Source organism: Pelophylax lessonae (genome assembly GCF_965119305.1).
Source record: "Pelophylax lessonae genome assembly, chromosome: 4".
Taxonomy (NCBI): Eukaryota; Metazoa; Chordata; class Amphibia; order Anura; family Ranidae; genus Pelophylax; species Pelophylax lessonae.
This window is the reverse complement of record NC_138771.1, coordinates 146,806,777-146,824,296: the sequence shown is the minus strand read 5'-3', so window position 1 is coordinate 146,824,296 and position 17,520 is coordinate 146,806,777. Positions and strand designations below refer to the sequence as shown.

Below are 17,520 nucleotides of genomic sequence, written 5' to 3'. Positions count from 1 at the left end.
GGCCCTATTGTGAACTGTTTTTTTTTTTTTTTTGGGGGGTTAGACTATAATAGGCATCCTTCCAAGGCACAGAGATAGACATGATAAGTGCCTCTCTAACTCAGATGACGATGATAGGAGACTTATTATGGGAAAATTTTCTCTCCTTTTCTTTTTTTTTTTTCTTCTCTTTCTTCACTGATTTTTCACACTGCAATTAAATAAGGTTTTTATTACCTAGGGAGTTTGTATCTTTATCACGTTGCATTAAGTTTGAATTTGCATTTTAAATATTTTTGACACGAGGAGGAAATCACAATGTGTATGTATCACACGGTTTAAACACCCTTTTTTTTTTCCTATCAAGATGTTTATTATTCACATTTTTTCACTGATTATGATGTGGGATTTTATCCACATTTCCCTCTGACAAGAACACCTGTAGCACAACAATTAAAATATTGTAGGCAAACACTTATGGTGAAATTTTTTTTTTCTTTTGATTTATTTGTCTCCTTTTTCATGATCGTTTCTGTATAAAGGGTAACTGTTCCATGGAAAATGTATATTTTGTATTTTGTTTTTTGTTATATTTTGATTGAAAAAAATAATAAAAATGATTAAATTAAAAAAAAAATAAAAAATAGACATCAGGTCATTTCATTTCTGTGGCTCTCTTACTTCCCTTCTTCCCCCATACTTCTCCTTCCCTTTACCCTGTGTGTATTGTTCTCTGCCCTTCTTCCCACCCCACTCCCCCCCCCCCCCCCCCTCTCCCTTTCCCAATCTTCTGCAGTTTCGAGAATGTCCTGATGTTATCTCATAGTCTTCTGTAGACAATATGCTGCCTATATTATTTTTTCAATGAACATTTTCTACAAGAAATTACAGATTGGCCCTACCCCAGGACGATGGCAGATTGTGACGAAACCCATCAGAAAGAGGGACATGCTGACGTCCCTGCGCTGTTTGATGATCCTGGAAAGACGGGCGTTTTATCTGAGCCAGTTGGCTTTTTCATTCCATGAATAATCAATGCGTTCTTCATGTAAATGCAACTTTTGTTTTAATCTTAATAAAATTAGTTTGGTATTACACTATGGCGAGTATTATCTTTTTTTGGGTACCGGTGTGAGACCTTCTATCTGAGAGAGGATCCTCGCCTCTAGCGTTCCCTACTACCATCCTTGCTGTGTCCATTTGCTATGAATCCCGAGTAGTGTGTGATACCAGCTACACTAAAAAGCATGAGCAAAGGCCCTGGCTGGGTATTAGCCACAAGCGTCTTCGACTCTCTGTGATAGGGGGTCCTTATCAGCTAGTAAGAATGCAATATATAAGCTGGAGGCTGCACTCTATTGGTGGTGTTTGGATACATATAGCACTGGAGAAATTTTGTTTTCAACATTGTCACTTTTTTCACGGGTGATATGATAATCATCTATGATTGATTATCTTTTTGTGGGACTATTCAGCTATTGGGTCTTTATTTTAGCAATAGTGTATAAATATTGAATTTGTTTAACACTATTCATATGTATATTTAACACTATTCATATGTGTATTTAACACTATTCATATGTGTATTTAACACTATTCATATTTGTATTTAGCGCAGCTCTACCTGTAATCCTGTCTTTTCACTGTGTCTATCTCACAAGGGAGTTGCTGTTTTTAGGTTATGTTTACTATTTAGCGTAGTTTTTTTTTAATTTCACATTAAAATCAAGCATTGCAACCGACTGTTCTGATTAAGGATGGACCGATATGTTTTTTTCAGGGGCGATACCGATATTTTGGACACAACGTATCGGTATCGGCGGATATGTTGTACATTTAAAGTTTTGAAAAATAAAGAAAATTTTTGAAACAAATCTGGTACTGAACATGTACATTTTTGTTTAATGCTTAATGGCTGGCTTGCTGGCACCCTGTGGTGGGTGGCTGGCTGGCACCCTGTGGTGGGTGGGTGGCTGCCTGGCACCCTGTGGTGGGTGACATGCAGTGGAAATTGTGGAACCGCACACAGGTAGATGAAAGCAAAATAATGTCTTTATTCTTCAAAAAATCATGAACAGACAGACAGTGTGAGGAACAGACGAGTCCAAGGTTGACGCGTTTCACGGCACGAACGGCCGCTTACTCATAACCACCAAACTGTGTGCGGTTCCACAATTTCCACTGCATGTTTCCGGATGGCGGATCTAACCAGCACCAGGTTGGGCTTACACCTGAGCGGCTTCTCTTCTTCTGATTACCCTGTGGTGGGTGGCTGGCTTGCTGGCACCCTGTGGTGGATGGCTGGCTGGCTTGCTGGCACCCTGTGGTGGGTGGCTGGCTGCAGGGCCGGTGCCAGACTATTTTGCTCCCTAGGCAAGGCCAGCTACTTGCGCCCCCCCAAAAAGAAAACATTTTAAAACATTTTAAAAACAGGGTCACTGCACTATGGGTGAGCAGGGTTTTGGGTAGAAATGCATCTGTGGTGTCACTGAAATAAAAAATTCCCTGCATTGGTGGTTTCACCGGAAGGATAAAAATGTCCGTGTTCTCACTGGAAGAAAACAATTTCCCTGCGTCCATCATTTATGATGTGCACCACAAAATTTAAGGGGCTTGGGTGGTAGGAAGCTGGTAGTGGGGTGGTGGGAAGATGACAGGGGGGATGAAGATAACAGGGGGGATGAAGATGATTGGATTTGGGGTGGTGGGAAGATGACAGGGGGGATGGAGATGACAGGGGGATAAGGATGACAGGGGGTATGAAGATAACAGGGGGGATGAAGATGACAGGGGGTGGGATGGTGGGAAGATGACAGGGGGGGTGAAGATTACAGGGGGGGTGAAGATGACAGGGGGGATGGAGATGACAGGGGGGATGAAGATGACAGGGGGGATGAAGATGACAGGGGGTGGGATGGTGGGAAGATGACAGGGGGGATGAAGATGAGGGGGTGGGATGGTGGGAAGATGACAGGGGGGATGAAGATGACAGGGGGGATGAAGATGACAGAGGGTGGGATGGTGGGAAGATGACAGGGGGGATGAAGATGACAGGTGGTGGGATGGTGGGATGATGACAGGGGGGATGAAGATGACAGGGGGTGGGATGGTGGGAACATGACAGGGGGATGAAGATGACAGGGGGTGGGATGGTAGGAAGATGACAGGGGGGATGAAGATGACAGGGGGTGGGATGGTAGGAAGATGAACGGGCGTGGGATGGTGGGAAGATGACAGGGGGGATGAAGATGACAGGGGGTGGGATGTTGGGAAGATGACAGGGGGGGTGAAGATGACAGGGGGTGGGATGGTGGGAAGATGACAGGGGGATGAAGATGACAGGGGGTGGGATGGTGGGAAGATGACAGGGGGATGAAGATGACAGGGGGTGGGATGGTGGGAAGATGACAGGGGGGATGAAGATGACAGGGGGTGGGATGGTAGGAAGATGACAGGGGGGATGAAGATGACAGGGGGTGGGATGGTAGGAAGATGACAGGGGGGATGAAGATGACAGGGGGTGGGATGGTAGGAAGATGACAGGGATGAAGATGACAGGGGGTGGGATGGTAGGAAGATGGATAGGGGGGTGAAGATGACAGGGGATGGGATGGTAGGAAGATAACAGGGGGTGGGATGGTAGGAAGCTGACAGGGATGAAGATGACAGGGGGTGGGATGGTGGGAAGATGAAGATGACAGGGGGTGGGGTGGTAGGAAGATGACACACACCCCCCCCAGCTCCATACCCCCCCCCCAGCTTCACACACCCCTCCATCTCCATACACCCCCCCTCCATCTACCCCTCCATCTCCATACACCCCCCCCAGCTTCACACACCCCTCCATCTCCATACAGCCCCCCCATCTCCACCCCCCTAGCTTCATACACTCCCCCCCTGCAAGTTAGTTATGGTTATAATTATCACAGACCTCTTGTTGCAGAGAGTGAAGAGCTTCTACCCGCCTATCTCCTCTGTGTACAGGAAACACACAGGAAAGGGGAGGGGCGGGTTCAGTGCTCGTCTCTGCTCTGCACTGACACAGGCAGCTGGGGAGAGAGACCAGCTGCCGTGTGTGTAACTCGCGGGCGGCATGCGGGAACTAAGCTGCCCGCACCGCCGCGAGCATCCCGGGACTCAGCCCTGATTTGCCGGGGGCGATCCCGGCGAAACAGGGACACTTGGGAGCGGGAGGTATGGCTGCGCCCTAGGCGGCAGTGCGCCCTAGGCGGCTGCCTTGTTTGCCTAGCGGTAACACCGGCCCTGGCTGGCTGACACCCTGTGGTGGATGGCTGGCTAGCTGGCACCCTGTGGTGGGTGGCTGGCGGGCTGGTACCCTGTGGTGGGTGGCTGGCACCCTGTGGTATGTGAGTGGCTGGCACAGGGGCTGTGGGTGGCTGGCTGGTACAGGGCCTGTGCGCGGCTGGCTGGTACAGGGCCTATGGGTGGCTGGCTGTCTGGCACCCTGTCTGGGGGTAGCTGGCTGTCTGGCACCCTGTGATGGGTGGCTGGCTGTTTGGCACCCTGTGGTGGGTGGGTGGCTGGCACAGGGGCTGTGGGTGGGTGGCTGGCTGGTACAGGGCCTGTGGGTGATACACTCCCGCGAGACTAGTCCGGACTCCAGACGAGGCTGTCCATGGCGAGGGAGGTGGCCTAAGAAGGCAGAACGATGTCACAGAAATATCGGCAATATGGGCCAGTTCCGGGGCCGATACCGATATATCGTGGAAAGTGCATATCAACCCCCGATATATCTGCCTTGCCGCTAATCGGTTTATTCCTAGTTCTGATTACTGCAAATTTCAGGCTTTACAGGGAGTGAGCGTGAACATATTACCTCATCAGAAGCTGCCTTTGTCACACATAGAGGTTGGCTTCTTATTTTGCTTCTAATTGGTAAAAGGAGCAAAGATATTAAAGCACGTGTAGGCTCACATTGGAATAAAAAAAAAGCCATCAGGGGGGCACATCTTGTTTTAGTTACGGTAGATTTTTTCAACCTCTTCATTTATACGTTGTGTAGCAGAATTTCCAGCATTGTTGCTGGGGATGGGTCTGCCAGGGTTACCGCTAACCAGTGGCGGCTGGTGAAGTTTTAAGATGGTGGGGCGCAAGACCCCGCCCTTCAATTTTGACCCCTCCCATTTCTCAGAAGCCCCACCCCTTATAGACTCCACCCATTTTGTCCCCTGTATTTTGCTTGCGTGAACAAATTCTCCCAATATATCACATATTAAGGGGTCCATCAGTACTAGTATATCCCATAATAGGGAGCAGGGGCCCTATTATGGGATATACTGACTGAGAGTGGCACAAACCCCACAGAACAGACCCCCCAGCACAAATCCCTCAAGCACATTCCCGCACAAACCCCTCAAGCACAGACCCCCTAGCACAAACCCCACAGTACAGGCCCCCTAGCACAAACCCCACAGTACAGGCCTCCTAGCACAAACCCCACAGTACAGACCCCCTAGAACAAACCCCACAGTACAGGCCCCCTAGCACAAACCCCACAGTACAGGCCCCCTAGCACTAATCCCACAGTACAGGCCCCCTAGCACAAACCCCACAGTACAGGCCCCCTAGCACAAACCCCACAGTACAGGCCCCCTAGCACAAACCCCACAGTACAGGCCCCCTTTCAATGCAGTGACCAGCGTACATGCCCTCTTTCAATGCAGTGACCAGCGTACATGCCCCCTTTCAATGCAGTGACCAGTGTACACGCCCCCTTCAATGTAGTGACCAGCATACATGCCCCCTTCAATGTAGTGACCAGCATACATGCCCGCTTCAATGTAGTGACCAGCATACATGCCCCCTTCAATGTAGTGACCAGCATACATGCCCCCTTCAATGTAGTGACCAGCATACATGCCCCCTTTCAATGTAGTGACCAGCATACATGCCCCCTTCAATGTAGTGACCAGCATACATGCCCCCTTCAATGTAGTGACCAACATACATGCCCCCTTTCAATGTAGTGACCAACATACATGCCCCCTTTCAATGTAGTGACCAGCATACATGCCCCCTTCAATGTAGTGACCAGCATACATGCCCCTTTTCAATGCAGTGACCAGCGTACATGCCCCCTTCAATGTAGTGACCAACATACATGCCCCTTTCAATGTAGTGACCAACATACATGCCCCCTTTCAATGCAGACACCAGTGTGCATGCCCCCATGATCATCAATGAATGCAGTGACCACCAGCTTGCCGTGCCCCCATCATCAATGGCAATGCAGTGACCATTGACCACCAGCTTGTCTGCCGTGCCCCCCCCCACCATCAATGCAGAAACCAGCGTGCGTGCCTGCCCCCTTCAAAGCAGACAGTGTCAGTGTGCGGGCCGGGCCCCCCCCGAGGCATCACTTACCTCCCTCACGGACGGTCTGCTGCTGCTGCTGAGTGCGGGACTACTGGCTGTCTGCGCCTGCGGACTCTGCAAAGAAGTGGGGAGACTGGTCACACTCACTGCCTGGAGACGAACGTTCTCACACTCTTCTTCGAATCTTCTGACTTCCGACTCCGAGTTCCGACTCCTCACGCGCGGCTCTCCTCTCTGCTCTCTCGGCGCTGCCGGGCGGGAAGGTGATCACGTGACGCTGGGATGGTGAGTGACTGGCGCACGCACCGCCCCACGCGTCACGTCACCAGGTCCCGGGATGTCCTCCTGTGTGATTGGTCCAGGCTGCAGTCTGGACCAATCACAGGCAGGACATCGCTAAAGTGGGGAGTGTCGGGGCGCATTGCTCTGCGCCCCGATGACCCCCAGAAGGCGGCCAATCTGCGCCTCTGCCCGCCGCACGTGGGGTGAAAAACCCCACCCCCCCATACCCACCACTAGGTCCGGCGCCCCCTAGTGGGCTAAAAATTTAATTTTTTTCTTTTTTTTTTTCTTTTTTTCCTCTGCCCACAGATTGAGCCCCCTATGGACCGGCTGCCGCTGCCGCTAACACCAACAACACTTTAAAGCTTGTTGCCCAAATGTGAGAACTGAGACAGTGAACAGTCCGGCATGTTTGTTTTTTTTTTATTTGATATGGGGATGGGAGAAGGGAAAGAGTGGGATACTCCTCTGGCTCAACTAGTTACAAAAATGGGACACTTGAGAAAAGATGCCTTCTAGCGCTGACTTGGCGCCGGCTGAATGCTGACAAACACTTATTGGCGCTTGTGAACACTGACTTGCTGTCACTGAACTGAAACTGACGTCTGACGCTTTCGTTAGCTCAAACGTCCTTTGCACTGTTTCCTCCAGTCCTCCCTGACTGAGGTAGCCACTTGTAGTTACTACTGCAACTCTCAACACTTTAACACCTCAGGGCCCAACCGCTGGCGCCCCCTTTACTCTTCAGGGCATACACTGGCACACCCTTTGCTACACTTCCACACTGGCTAGCTAGCTCCTGGATCCCTCCAACCCTTTCTGGAGTGGTCCCCTCTCCTAGGCAGACCCCCAGGGGCAGTTTACAGTACTCACGACTCAGAATGCTTTCCTGAAACTTTTCCCCAACAGCTCTGCTGATCCTCAGCACCCTGGATCCTTCTCTGCAGCTCAGCTCAGCCCTGTATCCCCTCAGGCAAGCCGCCTGGGACACCCGTTTCTCCTGACAGGAGGAGAGACAGCTGTCACCTCCCTCCCGGGACTCTGATTCCCGCCAAAGACGCTGCGTCATGTGCTCCCCTCAGACTTATAGCCTCTCCCAGGATGCATTGCGGCAGAATCTGCCCTCTGGGAAAGATACAAGCCCCGGAGTGCTATTGGCCAGGTTTCCTCCACTGTCCAATGAGAGCCCTCATTGGATACAGTGGGGAGACTCCCCAGAAACAACAGTCACCCCTGAAAACACTTGACAGCCTAGCTGAACAATCAATGCCCTTCTGATAAGCAGACAAGGGCCCCTCTATAGTTTGCCTAGCACCCACCTATGAGGGTGCTACACGTTGCAATATTACTTACCTTTCTATTGTGCAGGTACTATACTTGTATACTGGGATCTCTAAACTTCGCCTGCTGCAAGATTTTATATGGCCCTCTGATATGGGGGGAGGGGGGGCTTTAACGGGGACTCTGATGTGACGCGGGACTCTGGTGGACTCAAGTTTTATTGGAATGTCTTTGCTTTGTTTTACTGAAGTTTTTTCTCTGTTGTTCTAAGAGTCGGTTCACACTATGGCGACTCGACTCTGTACTACTTCGGGGGCGATTTGTGAAGTCCCGTGCACCGCGACTTCGGCGCGACTTGCACGGACTTCATATAATGAATGTCTATGCAAGTCGCTCCGAGGTCGCCCCGAAGTAGTACAGGACCCTTTCTCTAAGTCGGAGCGACTTGTGTCACTCCTATTAGAATGGGTCATGTAGCAGTCAATGGACCGCGAGGGACCGCGACTTGTCAGGCTGACAAGTCGCCTGACAAGTCGCGGTAGTGTGGACCGAGTCTAAATCATATGAATATAAAAATAGCCCAAAGTACAATGATTTTTTTTTTATTTAACCACTTGAGCTCCAGAAGATTTTACCCCCTTCATGACCAGGCCATGTTTTGCTGTTTGGCCCTATGCTAACTTAAATGGTAATTGTGCGGTCATGCAATGCTGTACCCAAACAAAATTTGTATAATTTTCTTTCACACAAACAGAGCTTTCTTTTGGTGGTATTTGATCGCCATTGTATTTGATATTGTTGTTACTGATTGTTTTGTAGTATCCTGTGACCCTAAACAACTCTCCTGTTAAAGTTCTTCAGCAATAAATACTAAAAAGACATTTCTTAGACTGAGCCTGAATTGTCGGTGTGTGTAGGACTGTGCTTGTGTTAGTGGCAGCCTCTGTACTACTTGGGAGAACCTGGGCACATTCTCAGCGGGGTGAGCGCTACAAATATACCTAAGCTATAGCAAGTGAGATAGAATCCAACTCATCTCTTGGCTGAAGGGTGCTAGCATAGTCTGCATGCAAGTGCAGCCTGCTTAGGAAAACCCATTTCTTCAGACTGACATCCACCCTTAGGCCCCTTTCACACACTCTGTCCGTCGGGCGGACTCCGTTTCTCTCAGCGGGGGATCGATCCGCCGATCCCCCTCTGAGCAGGAGGATGACAGCTGTTCTCCGCACGGAGACACAACTGTCAGTTCCCCATACATCTCTATGGGGGAACTGACAATGCACCTGAAAAAAAGTTGCATTTATTATTTTTTTTTAAAAAAAGGTAAGCTTATCCTTTAATGCAAAATGGCCAGATGATCTACTGCACGTTTTTGTGTGTCATTTCCTGGATATAGATTGTTACACAGTTGTAATGAATGTGCAATGTATGGCAATCTTGTCTTATTTTGTTTTTTGGCCTTGTGGAATAGATGCTATAGTAATGAAGGATAATGAGATAACAAGATCTTGTAGGATTATCCACCTTTGCAGAGCAGGATCAATTAACACAAAGACTAGATAAGTATCTTAGCAGGCCTCAAATTTAAATGGGTTTTCTATAAACACAGCAAAACTAGTACACACACCAGAAGCAGTACAACACAGTTTTCTATCACACATACACTATATTGTCAAAAGTATTGGGACACCTGTCTTAAAGCGGACTTCCGGGCTCAAAAACAACTTTGGCGCATCCGCTTGCTCTGTGAATGCCCTAAAAATCAAATGGATACTCCCGAATTTTTTTTTACTTATCTTGTTTTTTAAGAAAGTATTCTTACCTTCCTTCTACTTCCTCCCTCTTCAGCCACGGCCCGCGCCATCACTTCCTGCTTGCGATGACTCCTGGGAGCTGAACGTCATCGCTCCCAGGAGTCAATGCGCCTGCACCGGCCCCGCTCGTCAGTTCCGGTGCAGGCGCGTCATTCCCTGCTAAACAGTTTCTGGGCATGCCCAGAAGCTGTGCAGGGATGACGCGGCGGCCCCGGAAGTGATGAGCGGGGCCGGTGCAGGCGTATTCTGGGACGAAGAGGACACGGAAGAGGACGCAGAAGAGGATGCGGTGGCTTCAGCTGCCCACAGCCGAGATGGCAGCGCTGGAGAAGACATTTTCAAGGTAAGTATTTCTTCTAAAAGGTAAGTGCAACCTGGGACAGTTCAGAGGCTATCCATTATGGAACGTACTAGCCCTGACTGTCCCGGGGGTATTTTTATCTAAATTTCATCTACGAGGCCGGAACTCCACTTTAACACGCACATGAACTTTAACGGCATCCCAGTCTTAGTCCGTAGGGTTCAATATTGAGTTGTCCCACCCTTTGCAGCTATAACAGTTTCAACTCTTCTGGGAAGGCTGTCCATAAGGTTTAGGAGTGTGTCTATGGGAATGTTTAACCATTATTCCAGAAGCACATTTGTGAGGTCAGGCACTGATGTTGGACAAGAAGGCCTGGCTCGCAGTCTCCGCTCTAATTCATCCTAAAGGTGTTCTATCGGGTTGAGGTCAGGACTTTGTTCAGGCCAGTCAAGTTCCTCCACCCAAAACTCCCTTATCCATGTCTTTAAGGACCTTGCTTTGTGCACTAGTCCAAATAAATTGGTGGATGGGGGATTATGGTGTGGGGTTGTTTTTCAGGGGTTGGCCCTTAGTTCCGGTGAAGGGAACTCTTAAGGTGTCAGCATGCAGAGACATTTTGGACAATTTCATGCTCCCAACTTTGTGGGAACAGTTTGGGGATGGCCCCTTTCTGTTCCAACATGACTGCGCACCAGTGCACAAAGCAAGGTCCATAAAGAGATGGATGAGCGAGTTTGGAGTGGAGGAACTTGACTGGCCTGCACAGAGTCATGACCTCCACCCCGAGAGAACACCTTTTGAATTAGCGAAGACTTGAAACCAAGCCTTCTCGTCCGATATCAGTGTCTGACCTCGCAAATACGCTTTTGGAAGAATGGCCAAACATTCCCATAGAAACACTCCTAAACCTTATGGACAGCCTTCCCAGAAGAGTTGAAACTGTTATAGCTGCAAAGGATGGGCCAACTCAATATTAAACCCGACGGACTAAGACTGGGATGCCATTAAAGTTCATGTGTGTGTAAAGGCAGGCGTCCTAATATTTTTCTTTTTAAATCAGAAAAGAAGTTTATTGAAAAACACCAAACAACGTACAGTTCAGACAAGCCCCGAAGAGCAATACCCCAAAATAACATCTTGTCATCACAGCAATACAAGTACATAGACCCATGTTCTGTAAACAGCATTAAAACATACAATTTATATTCTTTCTAGCCCCGTCCACCACCCATTACAGACTTAAACAAGGTAAGAGAAATTATTGCAATATTCTATCCAGAACCAAATCTGCTGGAGCTAGACCCGGAACAGCCAGCCACCCGTTCCATATCCTGTCATACCTAGTTGGGACTCCCCAATGTTGATAAATCAGGCATTCACATCTCAGTGTTGCTCCCATGTGAGTTACCCACATCTCCTGTGTTGGAGGAGACTGTGAGCTCCAGTGCTGCAGTATGAGCTTTTGAGTCTGGAACAGTGTTCTAGACACCGCTATCCTGACATTAGCATCCTATGTGTACCCCTCCACTATGCCAAGTATACACGGTTTTGGATCTAGTGGAACTGAGGCTTGATAAGCATTATCAGGGCTGCTGTTAGAAATTGCGGGGCCCCGTACAGACTACCTGGCAGGGCCCCCCCAAGAAAATATTAAAGATATATTTAGCTAAAATTACAACAAAGTCACTATTATCAGACACAAATATAACATAACTCGCATAATTTCTGCTAAATCTAAAAAAAAACCTATGTTAAATAAAAAAGAAGATGAGATGAGAAAAATATACAGGCTGGGCAGTTGGAGCTCAGTGATCAGAGAGACAGAGAGAGAGAAACAAAGTTACAATTTACAAATAAACTCCTGAGCAGAAATAAGTGCTGGGAGGGGGGTCCACACAAGGCAGGGGGATTAGTGAGGGACGACTGTCTCTTTCTCAACAGATAAAAGCTGATAGCAGGGAGAGGGACAGATCAGATTCAGGTGCTGGAGGAAGATTTCTGTATTTGTTGTCCATCACTAATCCCCCTCTCTGTGTGGGCCCCCCGTGTGCTCGGGCCCCCTACAAGAGGGCTGGTGGCCCCCCCCTATCAGCGGCCCTGAGCATTATTAATGGTCTGAACTTCCAACGTCCAGTATCTGTGTAATTTTGGGCACCTCCACAGGAGGTGTATAAGGTCTCCACTATCTCTGTTACACCTGGTGCACAACGGGTCCGCTCTCAATCCCATGCCATGCAATCTGACAGGAGTACGATGTACTCAAAGGAGTATATACAGTTGTGAAATTCTTTTAGCTACGTCCTAATATTTTTGGTAATATAATGTACATGTGTATATACTCCTACCAGTACTCATCTTATTTTTCAATGTTATATTAAGGTTTTATGAAAAAAGGGAGAGTATACAGCTCATACACAAACAATAGTATCAAAATAGAGATAAGAAAAAGTCCCACAGCGCAGGTGGGTGATATCAGTATATCAATGGTGGACCTAACCAGCAAAATAGCATATCGTAATATCAACTTCAATCAATAGTTAAACACAAAAACTTGTCTATCACACAGAGATAAGCCTCCCTATCAGGGTGTTTGGAAAGCCCACTCAGGAGACATAGGAAAACAAAATAGTTCAGCATTTTCATAACCCACCAGCCAACCGACGTGGGTCACAAGCCCTTTCAAGTATTCCATTTCAAATAGCAATAATGGAAACAATAGAAGTCTAAAGTAGAAAAGAGAAAGAGAAAAGAAAGCAAAAAGAAGATGGGGAGGCAAGGGAGAATTGCCCAAGAGGTCCGTCAGAGAGCCCACTGCCCAAATCTGCACTCTTCAAGTGTCCGAAGGTTGGAGGTATTTAAGCCAAGGGTCCCAAACATGATCAAACCTAGCGGATTAGTCTTTCAGTATACTGACCAGCTTTTCGTGCACCATGATCCAGGTCAGCTTATGTTTCATAACCACCAAGTCTACTACTGGTTTCTTCCAGGCAGTCGGTATAGGGATTTTTACCACAATAAACATAAAATAGATAAGAGTCTGCTCATTGCGTAGGGCCAATCTGGGATTCGTCACTATGTTTACACGTGTCATGGAGTAGGTCAGCGTATGAACTCTCACCCACAACTGATGGACATTAGCACATGACCTCCAGGTATGAAACATCATGCCTGGCTGCAGTACCCATCTTATAATGGTTAACTTGTGCTTCAAAATCTAGTTGAAAGGGAGGTAAAACAAACAAAAGCAAAACAACATAAATCAGTTGCCATTATGCATCAACACATGTCTAATCCAATTGGTTATGGAGCTACAGCATGTAAAATTTCTCCACCTGGACTCACCTTGCAATAAAAGTCTAGTGGACGGCATAATCCTTCTTCCCCGCTCTAACGTATTGGCTGGCATCTCAATTAGTGGACTTTGCCTGGTACCAGAAAGCAGGGTTGGCATATAAGGGGTTCTTTCACACTCATGGTGGAGTGCAGTACCCTATACGATTAGGTCACTTTTCAGAGGGTACATAAGTACCATGCGATTCTGGTGTTGTGCATTTAACAAAGTAGTGCATGCACTACTTTTGGTGCGATTCACATGCAGTTCCTAGTGTGAATGGGCCTTAGATGTACGCACAGCCATGGTGTCTATCTTTGGTTTGTACAGGCCCCTGGCTATGGGTGTGCACAAACACTGGGTACAGAAATACGCGGAATTCTGTTGATGTGCGTCATTCTGCGTTGTGTGAATAAGCCCAAATCCATCCCAGCACAGCCTAACACCCTCATTGTAATCCATGCATAGTTGCCAACATTTGAAAAACATTTCCAGGGACACTTTGCAGCACAGCTATCAATAACTTGCCACACCCACTTCCATGAAGCTCCGCCCACTTCACCTACTTATCAGATTATAGGGTCTGCTCAATATAGAGAGAATTACAGGAATTTAAAAAGGGAATTTCAAACTTAAGGTCAAAGTAGCAGAGTTGGAATAAGTCTCCCATTCAACTGCACGGTCTCTTCCAGGGACAATATAAATTACCTGGGACATGCTCCTTTTTGCTGGGACTGTCCCTGGAAAAAAGGGACAGTTGGCAAGTGTGCCCATGGGGAGGTAGGAATATTGGTTGTGGTGATTTATTTTGGCTGCAAATTCTCTGGGTCAGTTAACCAATTGCCGACCGTATACAGTACAAATACGGCGGCAAGGCGGCTCTTCTGCGCGGGATCATGTACCTAGACCACGATCAGTGCGCCAGGCTAGGGAGCGCCCCCACCGCCCTGGCTTTGCTGCGATTGGCTGCAGCACGGGGCAATCAGCGGGTGCCAGCCTCTGATTGGTCGCTGGCACCCGGCGATGGGCTCCGGACTTTACCGAAGAGAACCCTGTGTAGGTAAACAAACTCTTCTGACAGCAGCAATGGGCTGTTTTTTGCTTCCTGCAAAGCACATTGCTTAGTAAAAACAGCACACACGTTTTAACCCTTTGATCACCCTAGTTGTTAACCCCTTCCCTGCCAGTGTCATTAGTAAAGTGACAGTGGATATTTTTAACACTGATCACTGTATTGGTGTCACTGGTTTTCCAAAAAAGTGTCAAAAGTGTTAGTTTGTGTCCGATTTGTCCGCCGCAACATCGCAGCCCCGCTATAAGTTGCTGATTGCCGCCATTACTAGTAAAAAATAAATAAATAAATAAAAATACCATACATCTATCCCATAGTTTTTGGACTCCTTAACTTTTGCGCAAATCAATCAATATACGCTTATTGGGATTTGTTTTACTGAAAATATGTAGCAGAATACATATTGGCCTAAATTAATGAAGAAATGTGATTTTTTACATTTTTTATTGGATATGTTTTATATCATAATGTAAAACAAATATATATATATATATATATATATATATATATATACTTTTTTTTTTTTTTTTAATTGTTGGCCTTTTTTTGTTTATAGTGCAAAATATAAAAACCGCAGACGTAATCAAATACCACCAAAAGAAATCTCTATTTGTGGGGGGAAAAAGGATATAATGTACATTTAATTTGGGTACAGTGTCACAGGACCGGGCAATTGTCAGTTAAAATAACACAGTGCCATATTGCAAAAAATGGTCTGGTCATGAAGGGGGGTAAATCTTCCAAAGGTCAAGTGGTTAAGATTGGCCATCATGTCCTGAGAAAAGGTACTTATTGGCTTCTGTGTTTAAATTCTGCATCTATATTTCTATGCATTTATGATATTTCTTCAAATAGTTGAATATGCCTTTAAAAATTCAACATTAGACAATGCCAAACCTTCTGAATAGGAAAAATACACGGAGCTTTCTTATTTATTATACATCAGAGAGGATGATAATGATGAGGGATGAGGGAAGTGAGTGGAAATAGATTGTCTCTCAGTAAGCAGCTGTGGATGCACTTTGTTACCTCTCTGAGTTACTTCTCTCTTCTTTCCAGGAGGGAGCAAACCTAAAATATACATATGAGGAGAAATAATATAAAAACAAACTATACTTGGTTTATAGCAATAGGAAAACTAGTATATATATCGGCTCGTTGGTCTAGGGGTATGATTCTCGCTTTGGGTGCGAGAGGTCCCGGGTTCAAATCCCGGACGAGCCCTCGTTTTTTTCTAATTTGTATTAAATAATGGCGGTAGGTTCGCTTGAAGTATTTGTATGTAATCCAATTTTACTTTTTAGTTCAACGTCTATTGTTCGGTTCTTTCATGTATTTGCACTCATGTTTACAAACTAGAAACCGTCACAACCAGTATAAGGAGGAAATACAATGAAAAGAAACAATGTAGCAAAGTGATGAGCAGTATTTTTCCCTATGTTTTCTGAATAGAATTGTCCTGAGATTACCGGGGTTTATAGCGAGCTGACAACTGAACAACGTTAAACAGTGATAACTATGTTTTTTTTCTAATGTGAAGAAAAACAGGGCTCGTCCGGGATTTGAACCCGGGACCTCTCGCACCCAAAGCGAGAATCATACCCCTAGACCAACGAGCCAGTTATCTATATCAGTTTTATATCCAAGGAAAGTCTCATATAATAGCTTTTTATATATTTCATATTATTTCTTGTTGTGTCTTGTTGTATACATTTCTCCATCTGGACTTACCTTGCAATAAAAGTCTAGTAGAGAGCATAATCCTTCTCCCCCGCTCCAACATATTGGCAGGCAACTCTATTAGTGGATTTTGCCTGGTACCAGAAACCAGGGTTGGCATATAAGTGGTTCTCTTACACTTGTACCCTCTACGCTTTGAATTACTTTTCAGAGGGCATTTGACAGGTGGTGGTTATATTGCCTCCTTACCCCCCCCCCCCTCGGATTTAACCCTATAATGCAGCATTGAACTCAGTGGACGAATTTGACAAGCGCTTGACAAACTCTGCTCCCCAAGGTAAAAAATGTCGTGACCACGGTGACCACAACATGTGAACAGCGCTGTCAGACTGTTATTTTACAGTTTGGGTGGGCAGCTGGGAGCGCTGGTGCACAGTCATGTTGGAACAGAAAGGAGCCATCCCCAAAATGTTCACACAAAGTTGGGAGCATGAAATTGTCCGAAATGTCTTGGTGTGCTGGCGCCTTAAAGAGGAAGTAAACCCTCCTCTGACACTTGTACCTATAGGTAAGCCTATGATAAGGCTTACCCATAGGTACTGTAAATATCTCCTAAACATGTACCGTTTAGGAGATATTTACCTTACATGCAGCCAGTGACGTCACTGGGGCATGCACTCTGAAGGAACGGCCGCTGGTGCCGTTCCTTCAGAGGCCCGTGCCGTGACCGCCAGCTCCCGCGCGCGTGCGCGGGAGTGACGTCACCGCGGCTCCGGCCAATCAGACGGCCGGATGCCGCGATCCCGGAAGACAGGCGACTGATCATGTCGCCCATCATACAGGTAAGCGGGCGGCACGGCGGGGGCTCGTTCTAAGGTAAGTATTTCATAATGAGCTAGTATGCGATGCATACTAGCTCATTATGTGTTTCTCTTTCAGGTTGAAAGAAAATAAAAATTTGAATGGGTTTACAACCTGTTTAAGTTTTCCCTTCACTGGAACTAAGGGGCCAAGCCTAACCCCTGAAAAACAACCCCACACCATAATTAGAGTGGAGACTGCGAGCCAGGCCTTCTCTTTCTGACCTCACAAATGCGTTCTGGAAGAATGGTCAAACATTCCCATGGACACACTCCTAAACCTTGTGGGCAGCCTTCCCAGAAGAGTTGAATCTGTTATAGCTGCAAAGGATGGGCCAACTCAATATTGAACCCTACAGACTTGGACTGGGATGCCATTAAAGTTTATGAGCGTGTAAAGACGGACGCCCCAATACTTTTGACAATATAGTGTAGGCTAACATGGAGGGGATTTTAGAGCAGCTGCATAAACGTTCTGTGTACATGAGGCCTTAAAATAATACTTCCTGCTTTACATGGATAACTTTTTATTACATTCACAATATTAATGTACTATGTAATAACTGAATTCTATGACTTGA

General features: G+C 46.8%; 1 protein-coding gene across 1 annotated transcript in view; it reads left to right on the top strand.

Moving 5' to 3' along the window:
* Window positions 1-15,905, top strand: part of LOC309552562 (uncharacterized protein) — a gene marked incomplete at both ends in the record, with an annotated part of 35,598 nt that extends 19,693 nt beyond the window's left edge. The window contains 2 exons of the mRNA XM_082253514.1: window positions 11,212-11,244; window positions 15,852-15,905. Of these exons, the coding sequence (XP_082109640.1) occupies window positions 11,212-11,244; window positions 15,852-15,905 (87 nt within the window). The remainder of the gene's footprint in view (window positions 1-11,211; window positions 11,245-15,851) is intronic.
* Window positions 15,906-17,520: the final 1,615 nt, after the last annotated feature.